General features: G+C 42.1%; 2 protein-coding genes across 2 annotated transcripts in view; both read left to right on the top strand.

Annotated features, from left to right (window-relative positions):
- The window catches only part of thsd7aa (thrombospondin, type I, domain containing 7Aa), a 140550-nt gene extending 136552 nt beyond the window's left edge, over positions 1 to 3998 (top strand). The window contains exon 28 of the mRNA XM_068710764.1: positions 385 to 3998. Coding sequence (XP_068566865.1) covers positions 385 to 472 — 88 coding nt within the window. The 3' untranslated portion in view covers positions 473 to 3998. The remainder of the gene's footprint in view (positions 1 to 384) is intronic.
- Positions 3999 to 13255: 9257 nt separating this feature from the next.
- Positions 13256 to 27735, top strand: part of nxph1 (neurexophilin 1) — a 45115-nt gene continuing 30635 nt past the window's right edge. Inside the window, exon 1 of the mRNA XM_068710757.1 lies at positions 13256 to 13714. Coding sequence (XP_068566858.1) covers positions 13661 to 13714 — 54 coding nt within the window. The 5' untranslated portion in view covers positions 13256 to 13660. The remainder of the gene's footprint in view (positions 13715 to 27735) is intronic.

Raw genomic sequence — 27735 nt, 5'->3', positions numbered from 1 at the left:
GCTGACAATTACTTGGGTTATAAACGCATTATGATGCATTACTTTTTGTAGGTATGAGTTAATAAGAGCAGCTATTGTTTTCTGCCAGAAACAAAAGCAGACGTAGTGCAAAGCTGTTATGTGAGAACACGTGTTCTCTAACTTGAGTCATTGTGGTAGAGTAACAACAAATATTATTTTCCCCTCATACCAGAATGATGATGTGTTGGGCCAGATACAGTGCTGTGAAGATCTACTTATGCGAGACAAGCTTTCGTGAGATGAATAGAATTCACAATTCAAAGTTCACACACTCGTTGGGAAAGGTTGAAACAAAGCTACAGGTGAATGGTTGGGGTCAGATCATCTAAACTTCCTCTCCCCGTTGTTTGTTTTGCTCTGTAGCAAAAAGCCAAAGAAGCCACAGCGACGGCAGATGAACAACAGACTGAAGCCGCTGACTCTGGCCTACGACGGAGACGCCGACATGTAGCCGTCTCCCCGCTGACCACAGTGACCTACAGACACTCGTCCCTGCTGCAGGACGCGCAGGGTTGCTACGGAAACCCTTGATGTCAGGGCTGCCGCTGGGCATTGTTCACCCTTCATGTACATGAACACCCTGGGAAGAAAGCGAAAACCTCAAAGTGCAAGAACCAGAATCCATGTCCATTAGCGAGCCTTGATGTTGCCGTCCTCTTTTTTTTTTTCTTCTAATTTCCATTTTGATACTTTGTTTCACGAGAGCCTTCATGAATTTTTTTTATCTTCTTCTGAAAGTTTGCCTTTGCTTCTCTGCCATCCACTACTGCCGGTAACATCCAAATCACGGTCACCGGAGACGGTCGCCCCTCCCCCCAAAACAAAAGATTTTGCTCTAGAAGCACAAATCTTCATCTGTCCTTTTGTTGATTTGGTCACAGCTGAGTGGAATCATCTCCCATCGAAAACATTCAGACCTGTGTTCCTGTGGCCTGGGTCCATCGCGCAAAGAAAAGCAAACCGGAGAAGAAAAGCGTAATGATTCCCAAAGCCATCGTCACTTCTGCCTGCCTCTCCCTTCTCCGTTTTCAGGCATAATTTTGCACTATATTAGTGCTGCATGATATGTACTTATGTCTAGCTTCGCCATAGGAAACTGCCTCTCTCAATACAAGATGGTGTACAGTCTTGTGGTAGAAATGTAAAAAAGTAGACTTTTTTTGCAAACGGAACTCACATGTTTGTTAATATTTTTCTTCTATTACCTCTTATGTGTGATACGATGGGACTCAATGTAAATAGGATTTTTTTCGGTGGTCTCAGTTTGACCTTTCTAGTATGTACAGCTACATTGCAAACTCTGCCTGAGTCCATTTATTCTCTGACGATTGTTTGACTGTGGCTTAAGATCATGTGATCTTTTACTTTTGTAAATTATTGATTATTGACATTTCTGTCATCAACTCAGACTGCAGAAGATACATAGAAACCACTTTCCACCATGGAAGAAGACAAGTGGAAAGAAAAGCGAATTGAGAATAATTTAATATTGAAGTATTGATACAGATTACATCTCAACATTCTTTCATTCAAAACGCTTTTTGTATTCCTTGTTTTTGTAAAAAAAAAAAAAAGTTGTTGTTTTTTCAAACCAAATTGATCGCTGGACCACGTCTGAAGGCAAACGTGTTTAAACCTGTCCACTGTCCTCCTGGCTGCATCTCTCTGCCTCCATCTATTTCCACATACTCTCTGTTTAGTGTGTGTGTGTGTGTGTGTGTGTGTGTGTGTGTGTGTGTGTGTGTGTGTGTGTGTGTGTGTAGTTCAGACACGATAAATGGGGATGACAACACATACTTTCTAAGGGTGTGTTTTTTTTCCCACATATAGTCTTTTTTTAAACGAACCAAACTCTGTCTTTTGAAAGTGGACCAAAGAGAGGACAGACCATAAAAGGGACTCAGTTCTTTTTTGATTTGACACTGTCAGTTCATTTGAAAGACTCGGTTCTCTTTCTGGTCCACTTCACCTCCTCTGGAGCTCAGACCTTACTTTTTGACGTCCTTTTGTTTTTGTTTTTTTCACTTTGACGTGCGGCTCTGATGCAATGAGTCCATTAAGCCCACACACGGCTCTGTGGTGTATTGGCCGACGGAAAAGTCATCTCTTTCAGTGAACTTTGTAATGCTTAGGGCTACCGCACAATCGCTTCAGGGTGTCCCCTGTTTGTGCAATCAATGCAATTGTAACAGTGTTGTAGCGTCGCTTACCACTGAAGACGACCCTCCTCTCTATACTCCTCAGGACGCTCAGCTAAGCATGCACACACACACACACACACACACACACACACACACACACACACACACACACACACACACACACACACACACACACACATACACACATTCATATAGAGCACGTAGAGGACGGGACTGATCATCAAGCTCGCATCGTTTTGAGGCTGCTGGTCATAAAATGTAAAAGCTTAGCGAATCGCACCTTGTTTATCAAAAAACTATTTCATCATTTCATTAGAATCAAACACAGAGGAGGTGGTCTGCACTGAGTTTGTTCACATTATATCTACACATGCTAACCAAATGTGGTTGCAATAGCACAAAGCGTTCAGGCTCCCAGCATTTGAGCAAACTTTGAGAACCAGCTGGAACAGAAATTTCCAAAAATCCAAAAAAAAAAAGTAACTTTCGGCCCGGAGATGTTCTGTACCAAAATTTGGCAACGATGCACCAAGTTGTGTGGGAGGAGTAGTGGAAAATAGCAGAAAATCTTGACGCAAACGAGTGACTTACAGTTCAAACGTAAAAGGCCAAAACGTAAAGTTTGTTTTTATAGCGCCGCCATCTGGCCAAAGCGCAGCACATTCGATACTGCACCCCTTTGGGTCACCAGTAATACACCCAAGTGTGTGTGAGACACAGACACACACACACACACACACACACACACACACACACACACACACACACACACACACACACACACACACACACACACAGAGAGAGATAGCGATTTCATGCTTTATAGTTAGATTTGGAGGACAAACTAATGTATCCCAATATTTTTTTGTGGGTCAGAGATTTCTTTTAATGGAGCAATTCACTGATCCGTGTCAACTTGTAATGTCAGGAGATAGAAACACGATCCCATCATTCCGGGTGTTTTTGCTTTTCAAATAATGGAAGCCAGAAACAAATCCCACTGTTTGTTCTTGTTAGCAGCCTGGACACAGTGTTCATCACAGGGTATTTAGAAATAACATTGTCCATTACCAGTTGTCCATCATTTCTGTCCCGTTGTAAACTTGCGTGTCTTGGATGCCACATGAATGTTGCCTTGAATTTACACTTTGTTGGCCATTTGAAGACATTGTTTTGACAGGAAGTGCCCAAATCAGGTTTGGTCTCTGGGACGTCCCAGACATGATGTTAAACCACCAGGTTTTTTTGATCACCAATGTGAGTGAGTCATCAACAGTTTTTTTTTGTTGTTGTTTTCTTTTACAACAATGTGTCAAGTTATTGATTTGTTATCGATCACCCAGGAACACACCAGGAAACAAACTATTCAGTAGAATCATTTCCAGAAGCAGTTCAGGGGGAATCACCGTATTTATTGACAAGAACTTTAAAGCTCAAGGTTCAGCCCTCCGAACTGAACGTAACATTATTTATCCATACGAGACGTCATGTCGCTGCCAGAGAATGGCAGTTTAATATTCTGTGGAGTTTGTTGCTAGTGAGTTGATGGAATGTTTAATTTATATCTCTTGGAATATGAGTTGTAAATAACGTGCTAAATATTTCTTTTTTTTTTTATTTATCTATTGTTCATGTACCATAACGTGTTTCCTTTTTTTACTGCACAAATTGTTATGCAAAAAAAAAAAAAAAAAAAAAAAAAAAACTGGAGGCGTGAATGTGGGTGTGCTAAAAGCGATATTGATAACCTATTGAAAAACAAAGTCGCTGATGAACTGTCCTTTTCCTACTGTTTGTTTATATGTATTTGACTAATTGCTGATAATAAACAAGGGAACTATTTGAAAGTGTTGTAATGTTGTTAATATCTTCTTCAAAGCTCGATAGAAATCAAATCTTCAGTTTTGACAAGTTCAGTTGCCGCCTCACAATTCCTTGCAGCGAAAACAAACGATATGGCTACCTTACACAGGTTCAATAATTATTTCCATACAGTCATAAACGAATGGCAGTCATGCTGATGAATATTTGTCAGGATAAGCAAAGTAAGCGGTTGAGGTTCTGATGTTTTGCTCGGGAATCGCACGACATGTGGAAACAGGGAGGGAAAGGGAAACACACTGGCAGGAACAGTTATGTACATTATGAATATTACAGCTATGTAGCCCAGAGAGAGATTCAAGCGTCACATGCTATTTTCAGTTTCTTTATTAAAGTATTAAAAAGAACAACTAAAAAAGGGTATTATGTTTTGTGAAACTGTAGCACGTAAATGAATAAGTAATCACCCTTATTTCCTCACAATACAATATTTATTTAAAATTACGACGCGTATACAAAACACAAAGAAAGAAAGAAATATAATAATCTGGGAGATTGTTAGCGCTGTCACAAGAAGAAGAAGGTTGTGAGTCATAATAGTTATATACATAGTTGATTACTATTAAGAACAATATTTTATGGTACAAAAATATATAACAACAGCATGTTATAGAAATATATAATATTGTGCATATTTGTAAATACTGCCATTTTTGTTATATTTGACTATATGTGTGTTATGTACTGTATGTACAGCATACAGTACATATCACAGTATTAATAAACTCAATAAGCTCACTGTTTCTCAAAAACACTCCAGGCAGCACTTCCACTGCTTTACTATAGCAAACGTAAAAGTGCTTATTATGCAGAATGGGAATGTACTTAGTTACATCCCAGTCACACCTAACCCCTTATGAGACCATATGCATATGTAAAGTTAATACAAGGCGTCAACAGTCTGCATCAGTCAATCTTTTGGGGGGCAAACTGTCCTCCGCTTTCATTTACACTATAAAGGTCAATATCATAGTGAACTAAAATATCACTAGACCTAACTCTCATAAAGTAGATTTTCATGTGGATTAACAAAATGAATAAAAGAGCAATGGCTGCCCGCAAGGTTGGAAAACAAGCCCAATAATATTGATAATAATTTAGTTCCTTTTTAATTGTTTGTCAGCGGGAATATGGAAATACTACGGGCCCATTTCATGAAACTTTATGGAAGCGTGTACCAAGGGTGAACCCTTCAGCTCACATGTTCCATGTTAAGTTATGAATATAATTCATGTACTGTTTAGTGGGGAAAACTGTCGTGAGTTAAAGCCCAGCAGCATGTGTTTGCTCCTGGGCTTCACATCACACAACAACATTTTAGTTCTATTATCATGTAACGCTTAAAAAGTGATTTTGCAATAAATTCATCTTTATAGAGGATAATTGAAGGACGGTGCTGCTATATCACCACCAGAGGTCAGTGAAAGACAGCTAAAGGTGTGCAGACGGCTCCGCTCGATGCAGGCAAGGTCTTCTGCCGCTGATGCGATGAGGCCTCCACTCTCCACACAATCTCTGAAAAGCAACATCATGCAGGTCATTTTGTCTCATCAGTTACGCTCTATTCTGAGAGGACTTACCGCCTTTAGACAGACAGCTGTTGACATTGAGTAACTCTCTACATACCACAGACCGGATCACTGATTACAGCTCGTATGGCTGCGAACTTGCTAAAACGGGCCTTTTCTAGACAACATTCCCTCTTTTCCATTTTGCACAGAACTGATCCCAAAGGGATGGGCCAGTGCAAACTAAATGCTGTCATGAGTACTGGAAACAGAAATGTGGCTGATAATCTCTCAAACACAAAACATGAACGTATTACCGCCCCTGTGTTTTTGGCCGCGGATGTCCTAATGCAGTCATGTGCATAGACAATTAGGTCTAATTATTCTGTTCCTCCATTGGTTACATTGTTGTCCTCTGCTTGTTGAAGTATAATGTAATTGCCTTTATCACCAGAGCCCCTGATTGTGATCGGATGTTGGGAAGTAAAACAGAGACAGGCTACATGGTTTTTGGTCCTCTCATTTAATCAGCACTTCACGTAATCACGTCTCCGTCTTCCAATTAAATCCTCTCTTCCAAGAAAAAGGCCGCCCTAATCAATTAAGTCATGTTGTAAAACCCACTTCAAACGGGTGACTTTGCGGCGACCTCAGAGACATCAAGATCTGTATGAAAATGTGATTAAGGATACTAGGTCAAACACTAAAGAGCATCTATGCTGCTGTTCTTTGTTTCCAAGTTCTGTTCCCCTCGAGCCCAAAGATAAAACGATGTCTCCTTTAACTGATAATCTCCTCCTGATAAAATAAAGCACTGCCTCAATCAAGCGGTGGTCTGTCTTAAAAAAGCTCTCAGAAAAGGCCGCTGATACTGGGGTGTGTGTGTGTGAGCGAGGAAAACCACGGACAGCTCTGATTAAATATCGTTTATGTTTTCTGTCTTTACGCCGACGACGAAAATAGCTTTTTCCACTGCCCCAGATGGTGATGAGAAAGGACCTTTTGAAAGCAGAGTCCTCAGACACCCTGTATTTTAACGTCAGTAAACGGCACACAGCACACCGTTTAGCAGCAAGCTGGTCTTTGATGATCTCCAGCAAAAGAAACCGGAGGAACAAGGGAAGCGAGACGCGATGTTGTTCAATCCATGTATTTAGTACAGAGTTGTTATTTCACTTTTAAATTCCTCCGATTTTCAGCTGGTGAAAGGATCCATGAGATCTACAGGGTTAGAGCAGGTAGGAAAGCCCTCGTTCTTGTCTTGTTCTTGATCAGATGGATTTTCATGCTAGATTTCTACAAAGAACTCGAATTGTCTGTGTCGTCTAGCGGTGAAGATGGAACTTCAGCAAACCTCTGTAGCATGTCATTCGCTCCCCTCGTTTCCTCGACAATGTTGCACAAATGATGCTTTAAAGAAGTATATCTTTAGCAAAAGCTACAATGTCCTTTGTCAATTTCCCAAATGATGCGTGCTGTTGATGTTTCCGTGATGCTCGTGCTTTATGTGCTCTCAGGTCGTTGACCTCTTGAACCTCAAAATCAGCTGGTTTGGTTCTAAACGTTTGCTTTGTTTGCCGCCTGATTCCACCATTCAAAAGAATGAATTAATAAGGCTCACATTCACTGACAATATCATTTGACTTTCAGCGGCGACATTTCAGTAATCCTGACCCTGGATTAGATGGACTACTCCGGTGTCCAAAGTCGGAATCGCTACAGAAGAAGCAATTAGATCTTTTGCTGAAGTAAAAAGAGCAATACCACAGTAACAAAATATAAGTACGAGTCCTGCATTCAAACTCTTACTTAATACAAGTACAAAAGTATTTATCTAAAGTACCAAAAGTGAAAGTACTCATTATGCAGGAATGGCCCATTGAGATGGCCCACAGAGTTGCTTAATCTATAATAATCATTTAAAAGGATGAATTGATTCATAATATGTATATGTATACAGTGTATACATTAAATGGATTGCTTCAAGATTACCCTTAAGTACTGGAGTACTTAGTTACATTCTACCGCTGCATGCAGGACACACTACTGTCTGCACTGGTACTTAAGATTGGCATTGGACGTAAATCGCGAGGTGCAGAATCATCCAACGTGAATCGGTCCCTTCGGATTCTGGCTCGCAACGTCATAAACCTGTGAGTTCAATGTTATCTTCACCAATAGCAACAATGGACACAGCTACAAAACATGAGACCCAGGTTGTAATAAAACTCATTTATCCTTTATTCCTTTTTTTTTTTCTAGAATTATTTTTATTGCAGCCTCCCTTATGGTTTACGGCAGCATTAAGACAGAAGGCCTACTCGACCCAAGTTAAGTTGTGAAAGTTTCCAGATAGAATGAGTCTCAAATCATCCGGCTGCCTTTTCACTTGAAGACTTGCATTCGCGCCCCTTCAATAAGCCAAATGGAAGCTGGAGCTTCCGTCCCCGCTCCTCGACGGTGAAGCCGGCAGTCATTCTAATTGTGATGAGGATGCAATTGATGTGCAGCAGCTGCATCCTGTGACCGACGCTCCCGCTCAGCCATTTGTCTCCGTCGGCTCCACCTCGGCCCGCCCACCCTTTTCGCAATCTCCCTGAAAAGCACTGGCAGCCTCGACCGTGACTCGCCCGACCGCCGGGCCTTTTTTGTCGCCACACGTGGCGCGAAGAGCGCCCTCGGCCCCCTTTCGGTCAAGCCCAGTTTGACTCCCATCCCTCGTGCTGAGTGACACTTCAGATGGCAGCTGGTTGGGCGGAAGCCACGGCAAAAAAAAACAAAAAACCTGCTGCCACGGCGTCACGGCCACGCCTGAGGGCCCGTGGCAACATCTGCCCTCACAATCGGGCGGTGGAGCAAAGCCAGCCAAACATATTCATGCCGCCGCACGCCAGCATCACTCAGCTGGGCAATCATCCTCTTCCTCTCTCTCGTCTTTATCTCTTGTCCCTCCTCTTTACAGCCCAATGGTAAGCTATTAGGAAAAGGCTACCCTGTAATTTCCTCCCCCCGGCACTGAATGGGCACCAAAAGGTGAGCTTGAGAAAATTAGCAACTTGACCTCCTGATTATAGTCGATCACTGAGAGATCCGGCGCTGAAACGAGGAAGGAGAGCAGGTGTTTGATTGAGAAGTTAGAAATGTTCTCTCTCTCTCTCTCTCTCTCTCTCTCTCTCTCTCTCTCTCTCTCTCTCCTCTCTCTCTCTCTCTCTCTCTCTCTCTCTCCTTTGTTGTGGTGGTTGGCGGGCGCTCACATCGCTCTCGTGAATTGGTCTCATTCTGTGACACTGACACAACTCAGTGGCTCAGTTCTAACTCTGTGTGCTTCGCTGATGCTCTATAGTGCCCTTGAAATGCGACGAGGCTCATATTTCCCTGCTGGCTGTCTATGCTAGCGACTAGGAGCCCATTCCGAAGCATTAGTCAAAGCGCTAAATAGCTTTAGTGTTTTTACTCACCCTTTTATTACGTCCATTTTGACAGCAGCAAGGCCAAACCGCTACCGGATGAGAGGCGTCTCTAAGCTCGATGTCTGCGGCGTTGTTACATTTTCACAATCGTCTACTATAAATTTCAACATTTCCAACTTTTGCAGGCCGCCTGTTAACCTCACAAGTGCTGCATTGACATGAACAGAGTTTGAACCAGCCCGGCTAGCATTGGAGTTACAACGCGGTTGACGTCCAGCGACAAAGTAGGAAGTAGTGTGAACTACACAGCACTGCTCCTGTTCACCTAACGCTAACCATCAACCTTCCTGAAGCCTAAGAGTTATATCAACCGCTGTGCTACCCTCTGTGATAGTGAGGGTGACTGTGGCTGAGGAGGCAGAGCGGATCTTCTCTCAATCAGAAGATCGGCGGTACGATCCCCGGCTCCTGCAGTCCGCGACTATGTGTCCTTAAGACAACAGCCCCTAACCCCAAATATTATACCTCCGTTTACTTTAAAGGTCTTAAAGTACCCCAGGTATTAAAGTACCCCAGGTCTTAAAGTACCCCAGGTCTTAAAGTACCCCAGGTATTAAAGTACCCCAGGTAGATAGGGGAAACGTTTAAACTAACACACGGCACCACCTGATTACTTTCATGAAGACAATCACAAGTCTTCTGAAATTTTGTGTCAAATTTTCAAAATTGCATACATTTTGAAAACACTTCAGATGAACCAAAGTCTCACTGAAATGTTTTTGTATTACAAGTTTTCCTGAAATGTTGTGCTTAAATATGTAAATGAAGCATTATCTAGTATTGAAATGAAGACATGAATGTGTATTTTGGAGGTTTTCTTTAGTGTGGAAGAGAAATAGCCCAATATATTGTGTATAGATATTGTAAAGAGAAAGAATTGTAGGACCGAATGTATAAAGTTCTATGAACATCATCTTGGCTTTTGCAGAATCAGCCAGAATCAATGTTCCTGTCTGAACGACTTGTTTAGACACTTCTACATGCATGTGTTCGATGTTTGTGCATTGCTGTCATTTTCCTATTCTAAAGAAATTAGGTTTTGGTCTTTATGGAGGAAGAATTAGGGGAACGAATAATAATTTTTTTCAAATTCTAACTTAATATATTATTTCCCTTTTGTGATTTACAATGCACTCTTGCGTTTCAAATGTTAATTGTTCTATAAACAAAACAAGCAGAGAAAAGCTAGGGTGACATATTAAATATTAGCCTGGTTCCAGACGACTGAATCACATCTCAACAAAACCTCTACCAAACACAAATCTGTCCACGTGAAAATGAATCACACGTCTCATTTTCTACATTAGATCAAAAGAAATAAATGTTGTAAAAAAAGCACACTATATGAACTTGCATCTAAGTTCATATAGTGTGTGTGTTTTCTAAAACACAATATGTTCATTTCAACAACATTCAGCATGTTTTCCAACCTTTCAGGCAGCTCCTCCATTCACTCAGTGTCCCATCATGACTGTATGGAAATGCAGATCAGCCTTCTTTACAAGACCACACGATCTTATTAACATGCATTGACTAAAGTCTCATCACTGCAGTACTGAACATACTCTAACCAGCTTGTTGAGAAGAAATGGATGACATGTATGGATGGAGGTTCAAAATTGTTTTAGAAAATCAACAGCGCTGGATTGATATGTGATTACAAATATATTGTTTCAAATACACATAAATGACTGGTATGTTCCCTCACCCAATATGCAGGCAGAACACTGTAAAGTCCCCGGATCACATTCGTCTATCTATTGATTCTAAACTATATCGTGGTCGCTGCAAATACACTGTGCATGAGGTTTTGTACCTGGTAGGGTTAGTGTGTCAATATTACTCATTTCGACTCAATCTTGAAAAAAAGTTCAGTGAGAAATATATTCTTCTAAATACTCCCAGATTCACAGGAAAAGTGAACGTCTATAAGGGACGAGTCTGCAAATCCCTTGATTAATAAGTCAAGTCATGTGTTTTCACGTAATGCAAAGGGGTCGGCTTAAGATCTGGTCCCTACAAGTCCTGACCCTACTGGACTCTGCCTGGGTGACCTGCAGCATATTTTGTATACACTGGAATCTAGAAAGAGGTCATCTTGATCAACAAGGAATCCTTATGGGCCCTCTAGTTTAACCGTAGAACCAGACTGCGCTTCATTACAGCCACGGTCTCCGGTGATTTATCTCTGCCTGCTCTACCGCTGCACGCCATGCTGGGCCTGTGAAGGCTATCCGGGCCATTCAGAGCAGGATCCCATCAGCCCCGCCGGGTGAGTTACGGCGACTGCGCTTGACCACTGCCATGTTGTAGCAATGAGACTGCCGGGGATTTATTAAAGCACAGCCTCTCCTGTCTTTTATTTTCTGCTCACCTCCCCGCCCCGTCTGTTCCCTCCACAAAAAGGATCCTATCTATCTACCCCCCCCCCCCCCCCCCCGACCCAGAAACACACTCAGCACCTGAGCGGGCTTCAGTCACCTTGTCCTGTCTCTGCCGGCATGGAGCGCACACACACACACACACACACACACACACACACACACACACACACACACACACACACACACACACACACACACACACACCGGCTTTCACTCATATATAAACACACACACATGATTCTTAATTGCACTTTCTAATACACACTTGGATGTATAATTTCACTCTCATATGAGTAGCAAAATCAACTCAATGGTCCACTTACTATCATTTTCAGTCTTTCAACCATATCTCATGTCTTCATCACACAAACTAATTAAACTTATTAAATATGACGGTTACTACATTGCAAAGGTCCTTCTCATCCAAGGCTGCGTCACTAACCAGCATGTTGTGTATAATTTGAGTACATTGTCTTATTCTCTTCAAATATTTAACGGATAATCCTTCAGATGAATTGGTTGTGTGAGACCTGTGGATACCGGTGGTAATGCAAAGAACATTTTCGTATTTTTTCTAAAAATCAAAAGGGACATTTTTACGAGGTCCTGAGAGTCAAGTGAGTTCAAATTGTTTTCTCTCCCATGTGACTGAAGAACAGGTCAAAGACAGTTTGTCCGTAATAATCTTTATTACGGTTCTTTTCTTTCATCTGTAAAAAAAAACAGGAGGGAAAAAAAAAGTTTTTCACAGGATTTTGGTTTTTGTTTGTCAGGGTTGTTTTTTTGAATTGTTAGTTGTTGTAATAATCATTTCCGCCACAAGAGGCTGAAGTGCACCTGCCCCATGTTGGAAATGGGACCACAGCGTGTTTTCTTCCAGGGGAGTTTTTAATATTTAGAACATGGTTACTACCCCATGTCTTTTTGTGGCCGAAATTATACTGACAAAAAAAAATAATTGGCAAAACTTTTTTTTCACATCTGTTTTACGAATGAAAAAAAAAAAAAAAACTTTAAGAAACTAGAATTGTTATCCGGTCAAAGCCTTTCCCCACCTGTTCTTTAACCACACACACTGGAGACACAACAACTAGAGCGGAATAGAAAATAGATCAGCACACAATAGAGAGTTATCTCTCTCACTCGCCTCTCGGGGCTTCCGTACCTGTTCTGTACAGCAGCGCAGAATCTTATTCTTTATGTTTTGACACTCATTTCTAGAAATGAGCTAGTAAAATCCAGCGTGTCTTGTAAAAAGCTTGGAACATTCTTACTGTAGATCTTTGGATTGTTGGATCCTCAGCAAATGTTGTGGACGTTGTGTTTAGCAGTACTATTTGCAATAACGCAGTAGGTTTTAGGTGATTATTAATATATTGGAATCACATCATGAACAACAGCTGGTGTGTCGTATTTGTTCAGGTTTGGGGCACTCTGGTTTGGGGCTGGGTGGAAGACGGGAGCTGCCTGGAGTTATTGGCAGCGGAGTTGTGAATGTCAGCTCATTCATCTACATCAAGCGCACAAACCAGCAGCCAAGGTGAGACGCTTTTCCTCACGAGCGTCTGTTTATAAAGGAGAGAGAGAGAGAGAGAGAGAGAGAGAGAGAGAGAGAGAGAGAGAGAGAGAGAGAGAGAGAGAATAACTTCGCTCTCTCCGTCCACGCTGCGTCTTGGACCAATCTCCTCTCGTTTTATTCGTCTTTTTCCTGCCTCTCCCCCTCCCACCTCCCTCATCTGCCCCCCCACCCCCCCAACCTCGAGCTAGAATCTCCCTTGGTTGTGTCGCGTGTTATAAAGCGGAAAGCCCCGCCGCTCTCTTCAGATCGGAGCGCTCCGACCTGCTGCGCGCGCCAAGCTGTCAGACAACCAGGACCTGCTCACAGCTATGACCCTGCCGCTCTCTCTACCTGGATTAACTCTCAAGTAACCGCCGTGTGTCGCCCCCCCCACCTTCCCTCCATCACCATCACAGCCCGCAGCAGCAGCAGCAGCAGCAGCCTCTTCATCGGCTCCTCCGTCCTGTTCCCCCCTCCCCACCCCCCACCCCCCACCCCCCACCACAAGTCTCCAACTCTCACCTTTGTTCCGCGGCCATGGGGTGCGTCGTGTCCTTTTCGCCTGGGCTGCTGAGGGGCTCGACCGTGCTGTGAGGCGGATACCAGGTGGATTTATGGTCCGCAAAGCCGCAACTACCAACCGAGGGAAATTAGTGGAACTTTGAGCTCTGAGAGGATGCAGGTGACGTGTTGGTGCGCCGTGTTCCTCCTGACGCCTGCACTTTTCCTGGTGAGTCTCAGCCTTGTATACTTCGAGCTCAACTTTTCTCCCCTTCGCTCTGCTCCGACAATAGTTTAATAAAAGCCATCATTGGTATTCTTTTCTCAAACATGCGCATTTCCAGACGCATTAGCAGCGCGCACATGGCTGCTCGGTCACTTCATAGTGCGGTACAGTGCATATCATGTCATGTGTGAGTCCAACTTTATCTCGACGCTTCCGTTTTTAGAAGTGTTTGGCAGTGGAAGTTGCACCTGGCGGGTCTTTCCACCCCCCCCGCGCGCGCGATACCGCTGCGCGTAAAATGCAGTGATTGCATTGTGAACATAATGCAGATGAAAGATTTTTCATGATAGTTCAAGGTCGTCGTTTCAATACTGAAGACGTCTGATACCTAAAACAGCGGTCACTAAATGGCACAGGCAGTGAAGCCGTCTCACGGGGGCGCCATAGCAAACCAACGAACACACCCCGCAGCGCCTCAGACCGGCTCCCAATGACAGAGTCCTGTTCGAGCCTTGTTTGACTGCTTATTTTCAGAATACATACGTTATGGCTATTTGGCTTTATTCGGTGTAGTTCAATGCTTGGAAAAAAAAAAAAAAAAAACACCAACATCCCGCGGTTAGATACAACCTTAATAACAACATGAGGATAACTGGTTTCTGGTTCTAAACATGAACATGTACTAGAAACACAGTTTAGTTGAAGCACTTTATCGTGTTTAAATTGACATACCGAGTGAGGCTTTACTGTGTTATTTTATTATGGTATTATTGCGACACAACAGGAAGACGATATCACTTTCCGACACAGACGAATAGAAGCAAAACTAAAAAGAGAGTAAATTGATTCTCTTCAACCTTTTAAATTCTCTGTCTACTTCTTAGATCTCGTGAACATCAGGCCTGAACAGAGAGGCAGCCTGAATCCGGCTCTTCTTTAATCAGACAACAACAAAAAAAGTGCCATTTTTAATTTGATTTGTTGTTTTGTACCCGTAGTTTTCTAATATTGTATTTCTAATTCATAAAAAAAACAAAAAAAAAAAAAACATGTCACCTGATGGATTATCAGCACACAGTCTACAGGTGTAATCATCTTTTACGTTATGAAATGAATATGAATGCCTGTAAATTATTAAATGTAGTTATAAACATTCTGGCATTTTAATAATCCAATCTAATTAATATATGATACATGTGTTTGAACCTCTCGTTGGAGCTATTGCAGCCTGTGAAAACGGTGAATTTGGTGTGTAAATGTGTGTGACTTCTTCATTTCTACAAAACACGCAAAGTAAAACACGCAGCAGGTGGACGTGGAGCTCTCCAAGGTGCTGCAACTATTTAAACGCTTCATGTAGCCACAATGAGAATAATAGCAGGCCGAACAATACTAGTGTGTATTTAAATAATAATAATAAAACAAAAACATACATTTTAAATGGAGTGTAAATATGTAAAAGTAATATTTAAATTTGTATTGTTTGACCTCTTTTTAACAACATTCTCTGCAGGATCAACTCCTCTTCCTCTTGAAACACTTCTGTTCTGTCTGCATTGAATTCACAAGCTTGACGTCATTTATACTCATTCATTTATTTTCAAATTCATACTGTCGAGGGAAAGGTGTGTGTGTGTGTGTGTGTGTGTGTGTGTGTGTGTGTGTGTGTGTGTGTGTGTGTGTGTGTTTTTTAATGTTGCGCAGTGGTGCTGAAATCCACTCGGGTTCTCTAATAAATCCAGTTCGCCGAGTTGAATTGTGAAGCTGGGGAAAAGAAGAAGCAGACACACACCGCCTCTCCGGCCAGAGGACACAGCGCGCATTGTGCAGCCCGTTAACAGCCAGCCTTATCCACATGTGCGGGGATTAGAGCTGAACTTTGATGGTTTTATTCCGTGTTTAAGGCTCTTGTCTCCGCTTAAGCCTCTTGTCTGAGAGCCGCGCGCCTTGACCCCGATAACAGCCCGGCGCAGGTAGACAGCAATACAGCACGCACCGCAGAGCGGGACGATCACCTATGGGCCCACTATTTAATTAACACGCCGCCTAGTATTCCTGGACAGCAGAACGGCATCGGGGGGGGGGGGGGGGGGGGGGTTATCGTGATTTTATTTCACACTGTATGTTAATGGTATGGCGCATTTCATTCAGAGACATGCACGTGGATACAAGTGTAACGGTGTTACATCCGGTTTATTGTCTCATACTTCACACAGCTTCACGATCAAACTGTGGAAAAATTGATTTGAATTCAATATAATTTTAATACAGTACAAAATGGTTGCTTACTGTGATGTTCCTCATTTAAACTAAGTTGTCAGACATGCCCATTCATTCCATAGTGCATGTGGTGGGCTTGTGTTAGCAGGAGGCATTTTGAAAGCAGACATTTCAATTCTGGAATTCACGTTTGTTTGATTTGATTTATTTTTTTGCTAAAAGTCCAGTTTCATTTAATTGAAATGTTTATTCAGAATGCACTTATTCTATTTATGTCTTTTACACACACACACACACACACACACACACACACACACACACGTGTGTTGTCTATTTCATGTTTGGTGTGAATCTGCTACATTATGCTGCTCTCCCTTATTCACTGTAATTTAAGGATTTAAGGATTCGAGCCATGTTGACACACGCTGACAGCGTTTCTTTTTTAGTTTTTATTTATTTTTTTAAAGTTGGCAGATGTGTTTCTGTCTGGGCCTTGGTGCAGCAGTGTGACTTGAAAGTCTCCCCCCCCCCCCCCCTCTCTCCCCTGGGAGATGCAGTGGACCACTGGCGACAGCCACAGCAGTCACATTCAAGTGTTATTATCAAACAGTGCAAATGGGGCCTGCAGTGTCACGCAGTCCACACGGTGGGGAGCAAAGAAAGTCCCACTGAGATCCCCACAGCACAGCTCACATAGTGTGAACCCCCCCCCCCCCTCAAACCCTGTCTCCCCCCCCCCCCCCCCTTCAGTCCACAGGCCTGTAGATGAGCTCATAATAATAAAAAATGCAATATGTTTTCATTGAGCTCTTTGAAGCTGAATTCAAGAGCAGGCTGGTATTAATTCAATTATATAGCAAAGGCAATCGCGCAAATGCCCACATGCTGGGAGACTGAACACACACACACACACACACACACACACACACACACACACACAGATGCCCGGACAAGTGCATTGTGTGGTAATCAAGTGGTAGCAGGGGCGAGCGTGTTGAGAGGGTTGTGTTTTTTTTTCCAGCCCAGACGTCGACTAAGTGAACATTTCTCTCAGCTCCTTGTTCAACCTATGAGCTACTTGGCTTTTAAAGCAGCATGGAGGCGTCACTTTGCAGCTATTCAAGCCCGGCTGCCAGCGAGAGGCAGAGTACAAAAGGGCTGAGAGTTCAGTCTCAGAGAGCAACGCTGCAATTCCCCCACCGCCGCCGCCGCCTCAGCTCAGCCCAGTTACCCAGCTCCGTTACAGTCACCGGCTTCCTCCCAGTGACTCCGCCGCCTCTCAAGGCGGTGACAAGTGGTCGCCAGCTGCGGCAAACGCTTTCATATACGTATGTGGCTCTGAAAGGGGAGCTTCAGGGGTGCTTAAAGGACTCCAGGGGGGCTTCGGAGGGCTTGTGCACGTCTTCCTAAGGAGGTTTCCAGGTGTCATTGAGAAAGGTCAAGGGATTTTCTTATTGAAGATTAAAGTAAACAGTAAACACACATTACACGTTTAGCATGTGGTGTATATGTATATTATAGATATGAATAAGAGATGGCAGTGTAGAAATGGTAAATATGTCTTGTTCAAATGAAAATGTGCTGAAATACCATCGTCATATTTAGTTTGAGTCTCAAATATTGATATCGTCATCAGCATTAAACCTGCGATTGGGTTTTCATTTTTTTTATAGTTAGGGCTTCAATTAAAGATGTTTTTTTTTTTTTTATTGATTAAGCTTTCAATTTGTTTTAACTGATTCATTCTGAATATAAAATGTCAAAATTGATGAAAATGTGTCATAGCAATTCGCCTGACCAACAGTCCAAAACCCAAAGATACTCAGTTGACAAACAAAATGAAAATCATCACTGGATGTTGGAACCAGAGAAGGTTTGTCATTTTTTTTTGCTTAAAAAAAAAATGACTGAAAAGATAAATCGAATGTCAACATAATTCCTAATTAATTTGACTAATTAACCCACTAATTGCTTCACTTGTACTCGGTCTGGTCTCGGTGTAGAAATGTTCAGTTGTGTTCCCTTCTGTATATTTGTAATGTTAAATGGCTCATACAGCCAGAATTATAAAGCTGAAATTCAAAGTAAATTAGACAAAACTGCTTTTTCACAGAATAAGTAAGTTTGAAAGTGAGGTGTCCGACCTCTCACCTCCAGTCAGAGTGCTGCTGTGAGTCTAGGCACAAAGATTGATGGTGCACAACTTTGGAATTGACACGTGAAGGTGACTCGGTCTTGTTGCAGTGCTTTATCCTGCCTGAACTGGAACCTATGTGTGATCCTGCCTCTGAGTCCTGGCCCCTCTGATCTGAGTTCAGCCCCCCCCCCCCAGGCGGCCGCACGCTCCCACAAACAGCCAAAACAACACTTGACCTTGGTGTTTGGCCATAAAGTCAATGATAATAGCACCTACTGCGGCGTCTGGAATGGGCACTTTGGGCTGCTGGTTATTTTTCTTCTCTGCATGCATCATTGCAGGGACGGCTGTTCAGATCTGGAGGGGGGGGGGTTCAGATCTTTTATGGTGTTTAATTGGAGTGGAATCTCCTTCAAATATTACCAGAACAACCACCCAGTCTGACTTTGCACCCATGTCATCAGTGTGTGTGTGTGTGTGTGTGTGTGTGTGTGTGTGTGTGTGTGTGTGTGTGTGTGTGTGTGGACGGTAGGCGTCTATGATTAATGGCCACAGCCTCTATTCTCTCCTCCACACGCCGCTCCACATTTTTAATCGCGTTCACAGTTCAGAGGTCAAAAGCTGGAGCTGATCGTCGAAGGGCGTTGTTCCCAGGAAATCCAGCCCGGCTCACGACCCGGGTTTGATCCCGAGGGGAGCTCCCCCCCCACCGCCCCCCCCCCCCCCCCCCCCCCCCCCCCTCGCTTCCCTCTCCACATACAGCAATCCGTTTACGGCGAAGAGTGTGGCACCTTGATAGCAGCACTTTGAAGCAGAGAGAGAGAGAGAGAGAGAGAGAGAGAGAGAGAGAGAAGAGAGAGAGAGAGAGAGAGAGAGAGAGACACACAGCGGCAGAGAGAAGTGTCTCTGAAGCGACTAGATAACCTCGTCCAACCTGCTTTACATCTCCAGGCCCTCCTCTGGCTCCGGAGTCCGCCGTCCGCCCGGCTCGTCACAGCTGAAGTAACAGAGCAGACCTCTCCGACACTCGCACTGACGTCTGCATTCACATGAGACGATTCAGCATCCCGTTCAGATCAGACACCCGCATTCTTTTCTTCATGAGCATTTTATATTTAAAATCAACAAAAATGAAAATAGTTGAACTGGTTTTTTTAAAGCGTGCTCATTACATTGTTTTATATTAATAATGAATCATAGAGAAAAAGGTTTTAAAGAGGGGTTCATTCGTACATCATTCACTGCCTGATTTCTGCATTTATTCCCATAAATGTGGCGAACATTTGAAGTGTTTTTCTGAGTAATAGAAAGAGAAACCATGACTCTAATACAAGATAACACATTTTTAACCCGGCATTATCCAATGTTAGGAATTTATTGTTTTGGAAATGTTTGAAAATTAGCACATATTTGATAAGATAATGCTTTATTTGCAAATTCAGACATAGATTTTCCGAACACAAATGTGTTTCAACTGGGGAGTTTCATGGCGCTGTCTTAACTGTGGGGTGTCTCCCGTTAGCCCAGAGAATCTTCACCGACTCTGTGCTTCCCCTGAGCTTTTGTGAGCCTTTTAGCGTCTTTCAGTTTATTGTTTTGGTTTATTGGCCCACAGCTTTACTGTTTTGATTCAGTCTCAGCACTCTCATCAACCCTTAACCTTCAAATTATAGGAAAAAAAAGATCCGATAAACTCACTGCACAGCACAGGCCGAGCACCAGACCTCGGACAGACAGTTAATCATGCCGGAGTTTAGAACGCTTCCTTTCTCAGGAGGCGGTGGAGGAAACAAGGACAAAAAGAAGGGCGAATATTGAACCTACTTTCATCAGATGTCAAAATAATATTTGCTTTGTGTGCTGGATGTGTAAATAAGCGACTATAACAGCTTTATTTGGTTGTTTTTGTTTGACTTACAAAACATCAAAAGCATTAACAACACAGATTCCATTCTTTAAAAAATTAAATTCCAATTTAATTGAAAAATAATGATTTAAAATACTTATTTTTAATAATGACATCAATGTTGACAATGAGCCATGCAGGCCAAATAATCAGTATTATTATTTAACTAGTGAGAATGTGTGTGTGTGTGTGTGTGTGTGTGATGGTGATGGCTTCACTGGCGACAGGGTCCATTTGGCACATTCGGTCTGATCAGAGTCTGGCTCACTGACTCCTCTCCAATGATGCTCCATAAAATCTGCTCCACAGCTTTTCCCACACTGTGACATGTTGGCAGCTTCTCTTTACAATTGTTTCAGTCCTGTTTACCCCTTATCCCTCCAATTTGGAATGTCCAGTTCTGCACACGTGCTTCCTGCGTGACACGCATGGTATGCACGTCTGGAGCCTGTATTAGATAGTGGAGATAGTGGAGCTGACAGCAAATGATGGAACACAGAAAAGGGACGACATGCAAGCAAGCTTGTGCTCAGCCAGACTCAAACCGGAGATATGTGGCCAGAAGCCTCCAGACGCTTTGTTTTTTACCTGATAATACTGCTTTCAAGTCCAATTCCCCACACAACCCTTACACCGAGGACGAAGCTTAAAAGTGTCCATACTTCCCCCTCACACCCGCTAGGACATGATCCCTCATCCCACCCAGGAACACAGCCAATTGTGTTTTTAATATGACATGAACAAAGATTTATCATTTTAAAACGGACATATTACACCTTCTATCCTCAGACACTAGATTCTGATAAGGAAAAACTGCAAAAACAACAAGCAAATGAAAAAAAAAAAAAAAAACACACATCACTTTAACAGGAAAGAAAAGGAAGGAAGGAAAAGGAAAAAGGCAGAAATATAAAAAAAGGGACATTTTCTTTCTGCCTGAGTTGTTGGTTGAGTGCTTGGCTCTGTCCAATAGCTTGGTACTTCACTTAAGTATTCACTTGTGTTTTTAGGATAACTCTTATTTTGTTTCTCTCTGATCAACAGAAAGAGTTCACTTGCTTCCACCAATAGAAGTCGTATTGTTCCTCCATCACCTCATTGAAACTCCGCCTTTAATAAAATGAATCACTGACCACTTCATTTGAACGTATTCAGTTTCCTTGCTCAGCAGATTATGAGTTATGAAAAATACAGCTGGCAAACATATTACATTCAATACATCAAAGTGTAGATGCAAAGTAGGATCTGATATAATCTTTACGATTGTACTGGCCTGTATATTTACTCTACAGACTTGAGAAAAGAACACAGAACAATGCTCTCCGACTGGGTGACATCACCCACCACCCAATTTGAATACACAGATTATGATAATTTTAAATAATATTTCATAACATATGTAATGTCAATAGAAGTAAGCAGCTTCGTCACATTTCAAGTACATGTTTAACAGATGTGCTGATCACTCCTCACTAAGGACTTTTTCTATTTGTTATTATTTTACAGTGCATGACCAGGTCATAATATCCACATATTGAAGAGATATATGTGTGTTCCAGCTCCAGCTGCTCAGGCTGAAGTTAGCCATTAACTGCAGTGAAAACACACTGTCTAAGTTACCTGTGTGATCTGGTTCTGAATGGATACAATGCAGCCGGTGGCTTTGGAGTTGCACCGTGATAGATCGCTCCGCTTTCTCACCTGATGATGGGCTTGACCGACCAGTGAAGCAGAGCAGGCTAAGATGCTGCTCTCTGAAATAGTGGAAATGGAGAGGAGGAGGACGCCTCCCTCCACTGCGTCGGCAGTGATGGATCTGCCATCGGAGCTCAACGTCTGCCGCACAGGCCGACAGTCACGTCGCCCGCTGATGGGACTCACCAGCCGTGTCCGTTATCTCCATCTTTAGATCTTTCCATCTTGTTACGTTACAATGACCGGCCAAGCGGGCGCTGTCGCCTCGCTCCAGAAACATGTACGGATGACTTGTAAAAGAAATCAATGAGTGATGAACACTCATGTGAGCGCTCCCAGCCAAGGTTTAGACCCATATATTGGCTGACAGTATTGGACTATTTCTGTAGCATTGCAGTGGAATGTGAACGGATTTTAAAACCTGCAATAAACCCAGTTTCAGCCTGTCTAAAGAGCTGTTAAAGAATTCTATTAGTCTGTGTTTCACTGGAGACTTTTCTGTATCAAATGCTGCGAGTGCCGTTTCACTAGGTTTTCCAACCTAACGCTGCATCACATTCCAGACCAAACAACTGCATACCTGTACCATTCTGAGCAGAGAAATACTGAGTTGAATCTAAAGTCCTGTGCTGTGAAACGTTCTCCGTCTATCCAGGAATTTGCAATCCAGTTATCATGAATCTACAACCACGGCGCAGTTTTTGTCGGGGCCTCACATCCTCTGACTATCAACGTTCTCGCTCTATATCATCAACAAAAATACAATTTACTGTTATTGATAACATATTAGCTGCAGTGAAATGAATCAGACTCTTGCGGTTGGTTTAGCACAGTGTGTTACAGTTGAATTCCATCACTGACGTAACTGAACATGGGGTCAACTTCTCTGATAGAAACACTTTTTATAGACTGGTTTTACGAAGTGTGCACTAGAGTCGTCCTATTGCACCCTAGGGGTTCTTACTTATACTTATAATACCTTGTTAAGGTTGAGGAAACGTCTCAGGAGGACAATCTTGTTTTCTGACACCCTTAAGGATTTCCTCCGGCTCCCTTTGTTTAACAAAGATGTCCGTTTCCTGAGCCTCCTCCTCTACGGTCAGGGTTTGGTTCAGGCACACACAAACTACTTGGTCAAAGTGAGGGAAAGATTGTAGGCTTGCTAGGGAACAAGATGCTCCTCTTTCCTCCCATTTAAAGGGCATTTTTTGGGGAGTGTTTCCTGTTCTGGTTGTGAGGGTCCTGGGACAGAGGATGTCGTATGTGTACAGATTGTAAAGCCCTCTGAGGAGAATTTGTAATTTGTGATTTTGGGCTATACAAAAATAAATTGAATTGAATTGAATTGAATGTCAGTGGTCCAAGTAACAATCTTTCTTGACCGCTTATCCACCCTGAGTTAGACGTCTTCATGGGTCCAGTTGTCTATGCTATCTGCATAGACAACTGGTAATGCCACACTGACCAACCAAAATGGGACGGTCTGCTCTAAAATCTGCTGAGATATTATGTTGCGCAACAATTTCTTCCAACAAAACACATAAATAGTTTCACATTTCACCTGTTTTTTCAGAGTATGTCCTGGAAATCAGACACTTAGGGCTGCTTTTATCAGAAAAACTAATCTACAGGCCGGCTGTTCATTGAATACTGCAGCTGCATGAGCTATATCTGTTCTCCTTCCACAGTCTTTGTATCACAGCACGGCAAAAATCCCGGCATTAAATCTTCAAAGCGGCGACTCTGTTGTCCGCTTTCTGACTTTGTAGTGCAAAGCCATGAATGAGCGAAATGTGAGATGTGGAACAGAACAGGGAAAGGAAAAGAGTACAGAGGAGGGAGGTGAGCATGAGTGACTTTTATGCTCAGCCTGCTTTACAAGTACAGTGCTCCAATTTGTTGTCAACACCCACATGTCTGTCAGGCCGGGGCTGTTTGTGCTGTCGCTGTCACTCCGGGCAAACAAGCTGATATATAATGCAACCGAGGAGAAGCAGACTGCAAATTGTCGACACAGATGTTTTTTTTGAAGAGGAACAAATGATAAAGTCAGTAAGGTTCAGAAACAATGTGACAACCCCGATGTTATTGCTCTCCCCTTCCGTGTTTCTACTGCAGATGGTAGGAAAGGTAGAGAGAACAGCTGTTATCGTGAAAGAAACAGTTGAGATACTTTATAAAAAAGACATTCATAACTGACATGTTGGGGATTTGTGTAACGAAATGTACATTCAGATGCTTTCATACAGAGTAGCTTTGAGTTGATTGATTCTGTTAAAATCAGGCGGCAACCTCCGGTTCTTCCGAGTGAAGCCGATGCAGAAGTGTCTTAAAACTTGCATTCTCTCTAATGTCCAGCAGGGGGCGACTCCTCTGGTTGTATAGAAGTCTAGTCTAAAATGACTCTACTTCTCTCTTGATTTATTCCCTCAGTAAACATTGTAAACATGAGTTTATGGTCTCAATCTCTAGTTTCATGTCTTCTTCAATACAGCATGATGTTCATTTAGTAAATGATGGTCCATTTAGAGTCAAACAGACCATAAAGCAGGGTATAATCTGACAGTATTGAAGGTTCGGCAGACTGATTTGCACATCCACAAAACCTCAGTAGTCAATTATATTTATTTACTATAAATCGTTTGCAGCCAATATGTTTTGAAAGAAATTAAATTTGAAGGGGGCAGTTACTGAAATGAAATGCAGGAAAAAGGTACAGTAGAGAGGAATCAGTGCCCTCTTAAATTTGACAAGCAATGTTTCATCCCAACAAGCCTGTCCTCACAAGAACAATGACACTATTGGTCATTTGTCCAAATACCTAAAATGTCTTCAGTGTTCCTGATAAGCGAGTGTCTACACAGGCAACATATTATCACTCCCAACTCATCAAACACTGTTTGTTTGTTTGTTTCATAAAATAAGGACATTTGTTACATAACTTACATAAGTTGCATTAGTAAGGTAAAATAAATCAGCATTGACACACAAACAGCAGTATCCTGTGTTTGTTTGACCCAACCATCCACCCAACCGCCTTCCTAAGTGGACTGTCCTGCTCTTTATACTCCATCAGTCGCTCTGAACACTGTGAGTCGCACACAGACTCTTAACAGTGCCTTTGTGTGTCCGTCGGGGTGGTCAGGCATCGATATTTGACGAGTTGGGAGTGAACACTTTAACACAAGAGGCGGTTCAGCTGCGTCAATCAGTCTATTATCAATCAATCAGTGTAACAGCTTGTGTTTTATTCCTGTTTCAAGTCCATTTTATTCTATTTCACGGGTGTAACAGTGATTGTGTGTTGGGCTCTGAGTGCTATGTGCAGATGACCTACACTCAATACTGTGTCTACGCAGGATCTGTTCAGGCACAGTTCACAGACCAGAAAATCCTCCCACAGGTCACTGTGGAAAGCAATAAAAAACAAGCAATTTCATCATTAAGTTTGGAGGAATTGTTGCCGTTGTGTTTTGAAATGTTCCCTTAGAAAGGTCTTTGCTAGCAGACAGCTCTTTGAACTACCTGACGTGCATTATGTAAAAAATTACTGTAATGTAATGTAAAGTAAAAGCAGACCAAATATCAGTGGGAGAGGGGCACAAAATCTAATATAAAAAAAAAATCTTCTGTGACACATTTGATCCATGATGTATTTTCCTGATTCCCTCTAGAATCTAAATGCACACATGCCATCAAAACAGTACATCTTGTAATGATAACTTTTCATGATACTCTACTTACTTTACATAATTAGATGAGCAGTTTCATTAGATGTGTATATCAATATTTGATATTGTATATTTTGTATGTATTCAGATACTGTAGATTTGTAAACACTGTTGCACCTCAGTGTCCTGATAACCCTTTCATCTTAGAAAGGGGAGACACTCCAGGCAACACATTTTTCCATGCACTAGTCAATTTTGAGATTTTGGACTAATTTGCTTCCAAAATATATCTTCTATCAGACTGGTGGAGTTAAAACAGAACGCACATTCAGGTGTTTATTCAACAACTTGTATCTGTATTTCTCCTACAACATACATTTTCAGAAAACTTGTTATACAAAAAATAATTGTCTTAATGAACCCTATTCACCTATAGTGTATAATATATGGCATTTTGCAAAACATATCTTTCAGGCCTTTTTCTCAAAAGGTGTTTTTTTTTCCAAACTCTGGGCCAGAAAACGCCACTTCAGTAACGCTTACTGTACATACACTAAACCTTCCAGTTTCTATATTCTAAAGGTTTTTTAAAAAGGGGTTTGTTAATATATCATTCGTAGCCTGATAAATACAACATTGTATTCCAAAATATGGATTTTTTTTATGGCTGTTGACATGTTTTATGATTTATGAAGTGATACAAAGAGATACCCAAATCCCCTCTGTAAAAATCTTTGAATGTAATATGTCAACAAATGAAATAATCATTTTGAACCTGGCTTTATCCAATGATCAGCTTTATGTTCTGGAAATGTATGCAAATTAGCACGTATTTTAAAAGATAATGCCTAACTTGCATATTTAAACATGCATTAAAAAAAGCTCCTACCAATTGTTCGTATGTAAGTCATACACTGGGGAAGTTTCATGGCAATATTGATAAGTTCAACTGTTTACACTATTAGCTGTGAACTTTGCTGTTAGCACTGTTAGCTGTGAGCCTTGCTGTTAGCACTGTTAGCTGTGAGCATTGCTGTTAGCACCGTTACATATGAGCTTGCTGTTAGCACTGTTAGCTGTGAGCTTTGTGTCGGCACTGTTAGCTGTAAGCCTTGCTGTTAGCTATGAGCCTTTCTGTTAGCACTGTTAGCCGTGAGTTTTGCTGTTAGCATTGTTAGCTGTGAGCCTTGCTGTTAGCACTGTTAGCTGTGAGCCTTGCTGTTAGCACTGTTAGCTCTGAGCCTTTCTGTTAGCACTGTTAGCCGTGAGTCTTGCTGTTAGCACTGTTACATATGAGCTTGCTGTTAGCACTGTTAGATGTGAGCCTTGCTGTTAGCACTGTTAGCTATGAGCCTTTCTGTTAGCACTGTTAGCCGTGAGTCTTGCTGTTAGCACTGTTACATATGAGCTTGCTGTTAGCACTGTTAGCTTTGAGCTTTGCTGTCGGCACTGTTAGCTGTAAGCCTTGCTGTTAGCTGTGAGCCTTGCTGTTAGCACTGTTAGCTGTGAGCCTTGCTGTTAGCACTGTTAGCTGTGAGCCTAGCTGTTTGCACTGTTAGCTGTGAGCCTTGCTGTTAGCACTGCTTGTTTGATGAAAACAGCTGCTGCTGCTGGAAAAGGGGTTGATGACGTTGGAATTTGCGGGAATGGAAACCAAAACAATTCGCTGAAAAAATATCAATTGTGTCAAATCTTCTGTTTATTTCGTAATTTCCTTTCAAAAACGTGGCGTTTGAAATAATTCAAACATTAACAATTTATAACATTAACAAATTCAAACATATAAATCATCGGTTATTGGTTTCCATCAGCGTAAGTGCATGATTTTCATTATAGACGTCAGCTTGTGAAGTAAATGGTTGAGTTCATGTTTAGAATAAATGACTGATAAAGAAGGAACATTTTAGTTTTTTTTAAGTAAAAGGCACTGCAAAGAGTGGAGTGGCTGTTAGTCAAAACTAGTCATTTTCCACCTCTCATGAAATTATATCTTGGTCCAAAAGACCAAAAAAAGAATTGCTATTATTGATTAGTTTCCATGTGTCAATCAGCTTCACCCCACTGGGTTAAATGGGCTGCCGCTGTTTTAAATTGCTGTTATGGCCTTACTTCTTCATAACACAAACCCCGGGTGGCTCTTTTTGGCACTTTAACAAAATTATGGATTGTAACTTGAATGATAACAAAATATATTTTCGCAGTAAACACACTTAAATGTAGCTTATCCTGGTTTGCTAATCAATACCTCACAGCGCAGACTTTTGTGTCCTTTATTCTCTTCGGAGTGAGGGCCGATGGTGATGATGGAATAGACCAATCACGGTCTTTATCAGCTCCCCAAATGCTGTAAATGACAGGGCTTTATTACTTACAGCAGCCCTGGAGATTGTGGTCC

This window comes from Cebidichthys violaceus, unplaced genomic scaffold (assembly GCF_023349555.1).
Source record: "Cebidichthys violaceus isolate CVI_PGR_0920_01 unplaced genomic scaffold, fCebVio1.0.p SCAF_16, whole genome shotgun sequence".
NCBI classification, from domain to species: Eukaryota; Metazoa; Chordata; class Actinopteri; order Perciformes; family Stichaeidae; genus Cebidichthys; species Cebidichthys violaceus.
The sequence above is the reverse complement of the archived record's forward strand: the minus strand, read 5'-3'. Positions and strand labels throughout refer to the sequence as shown.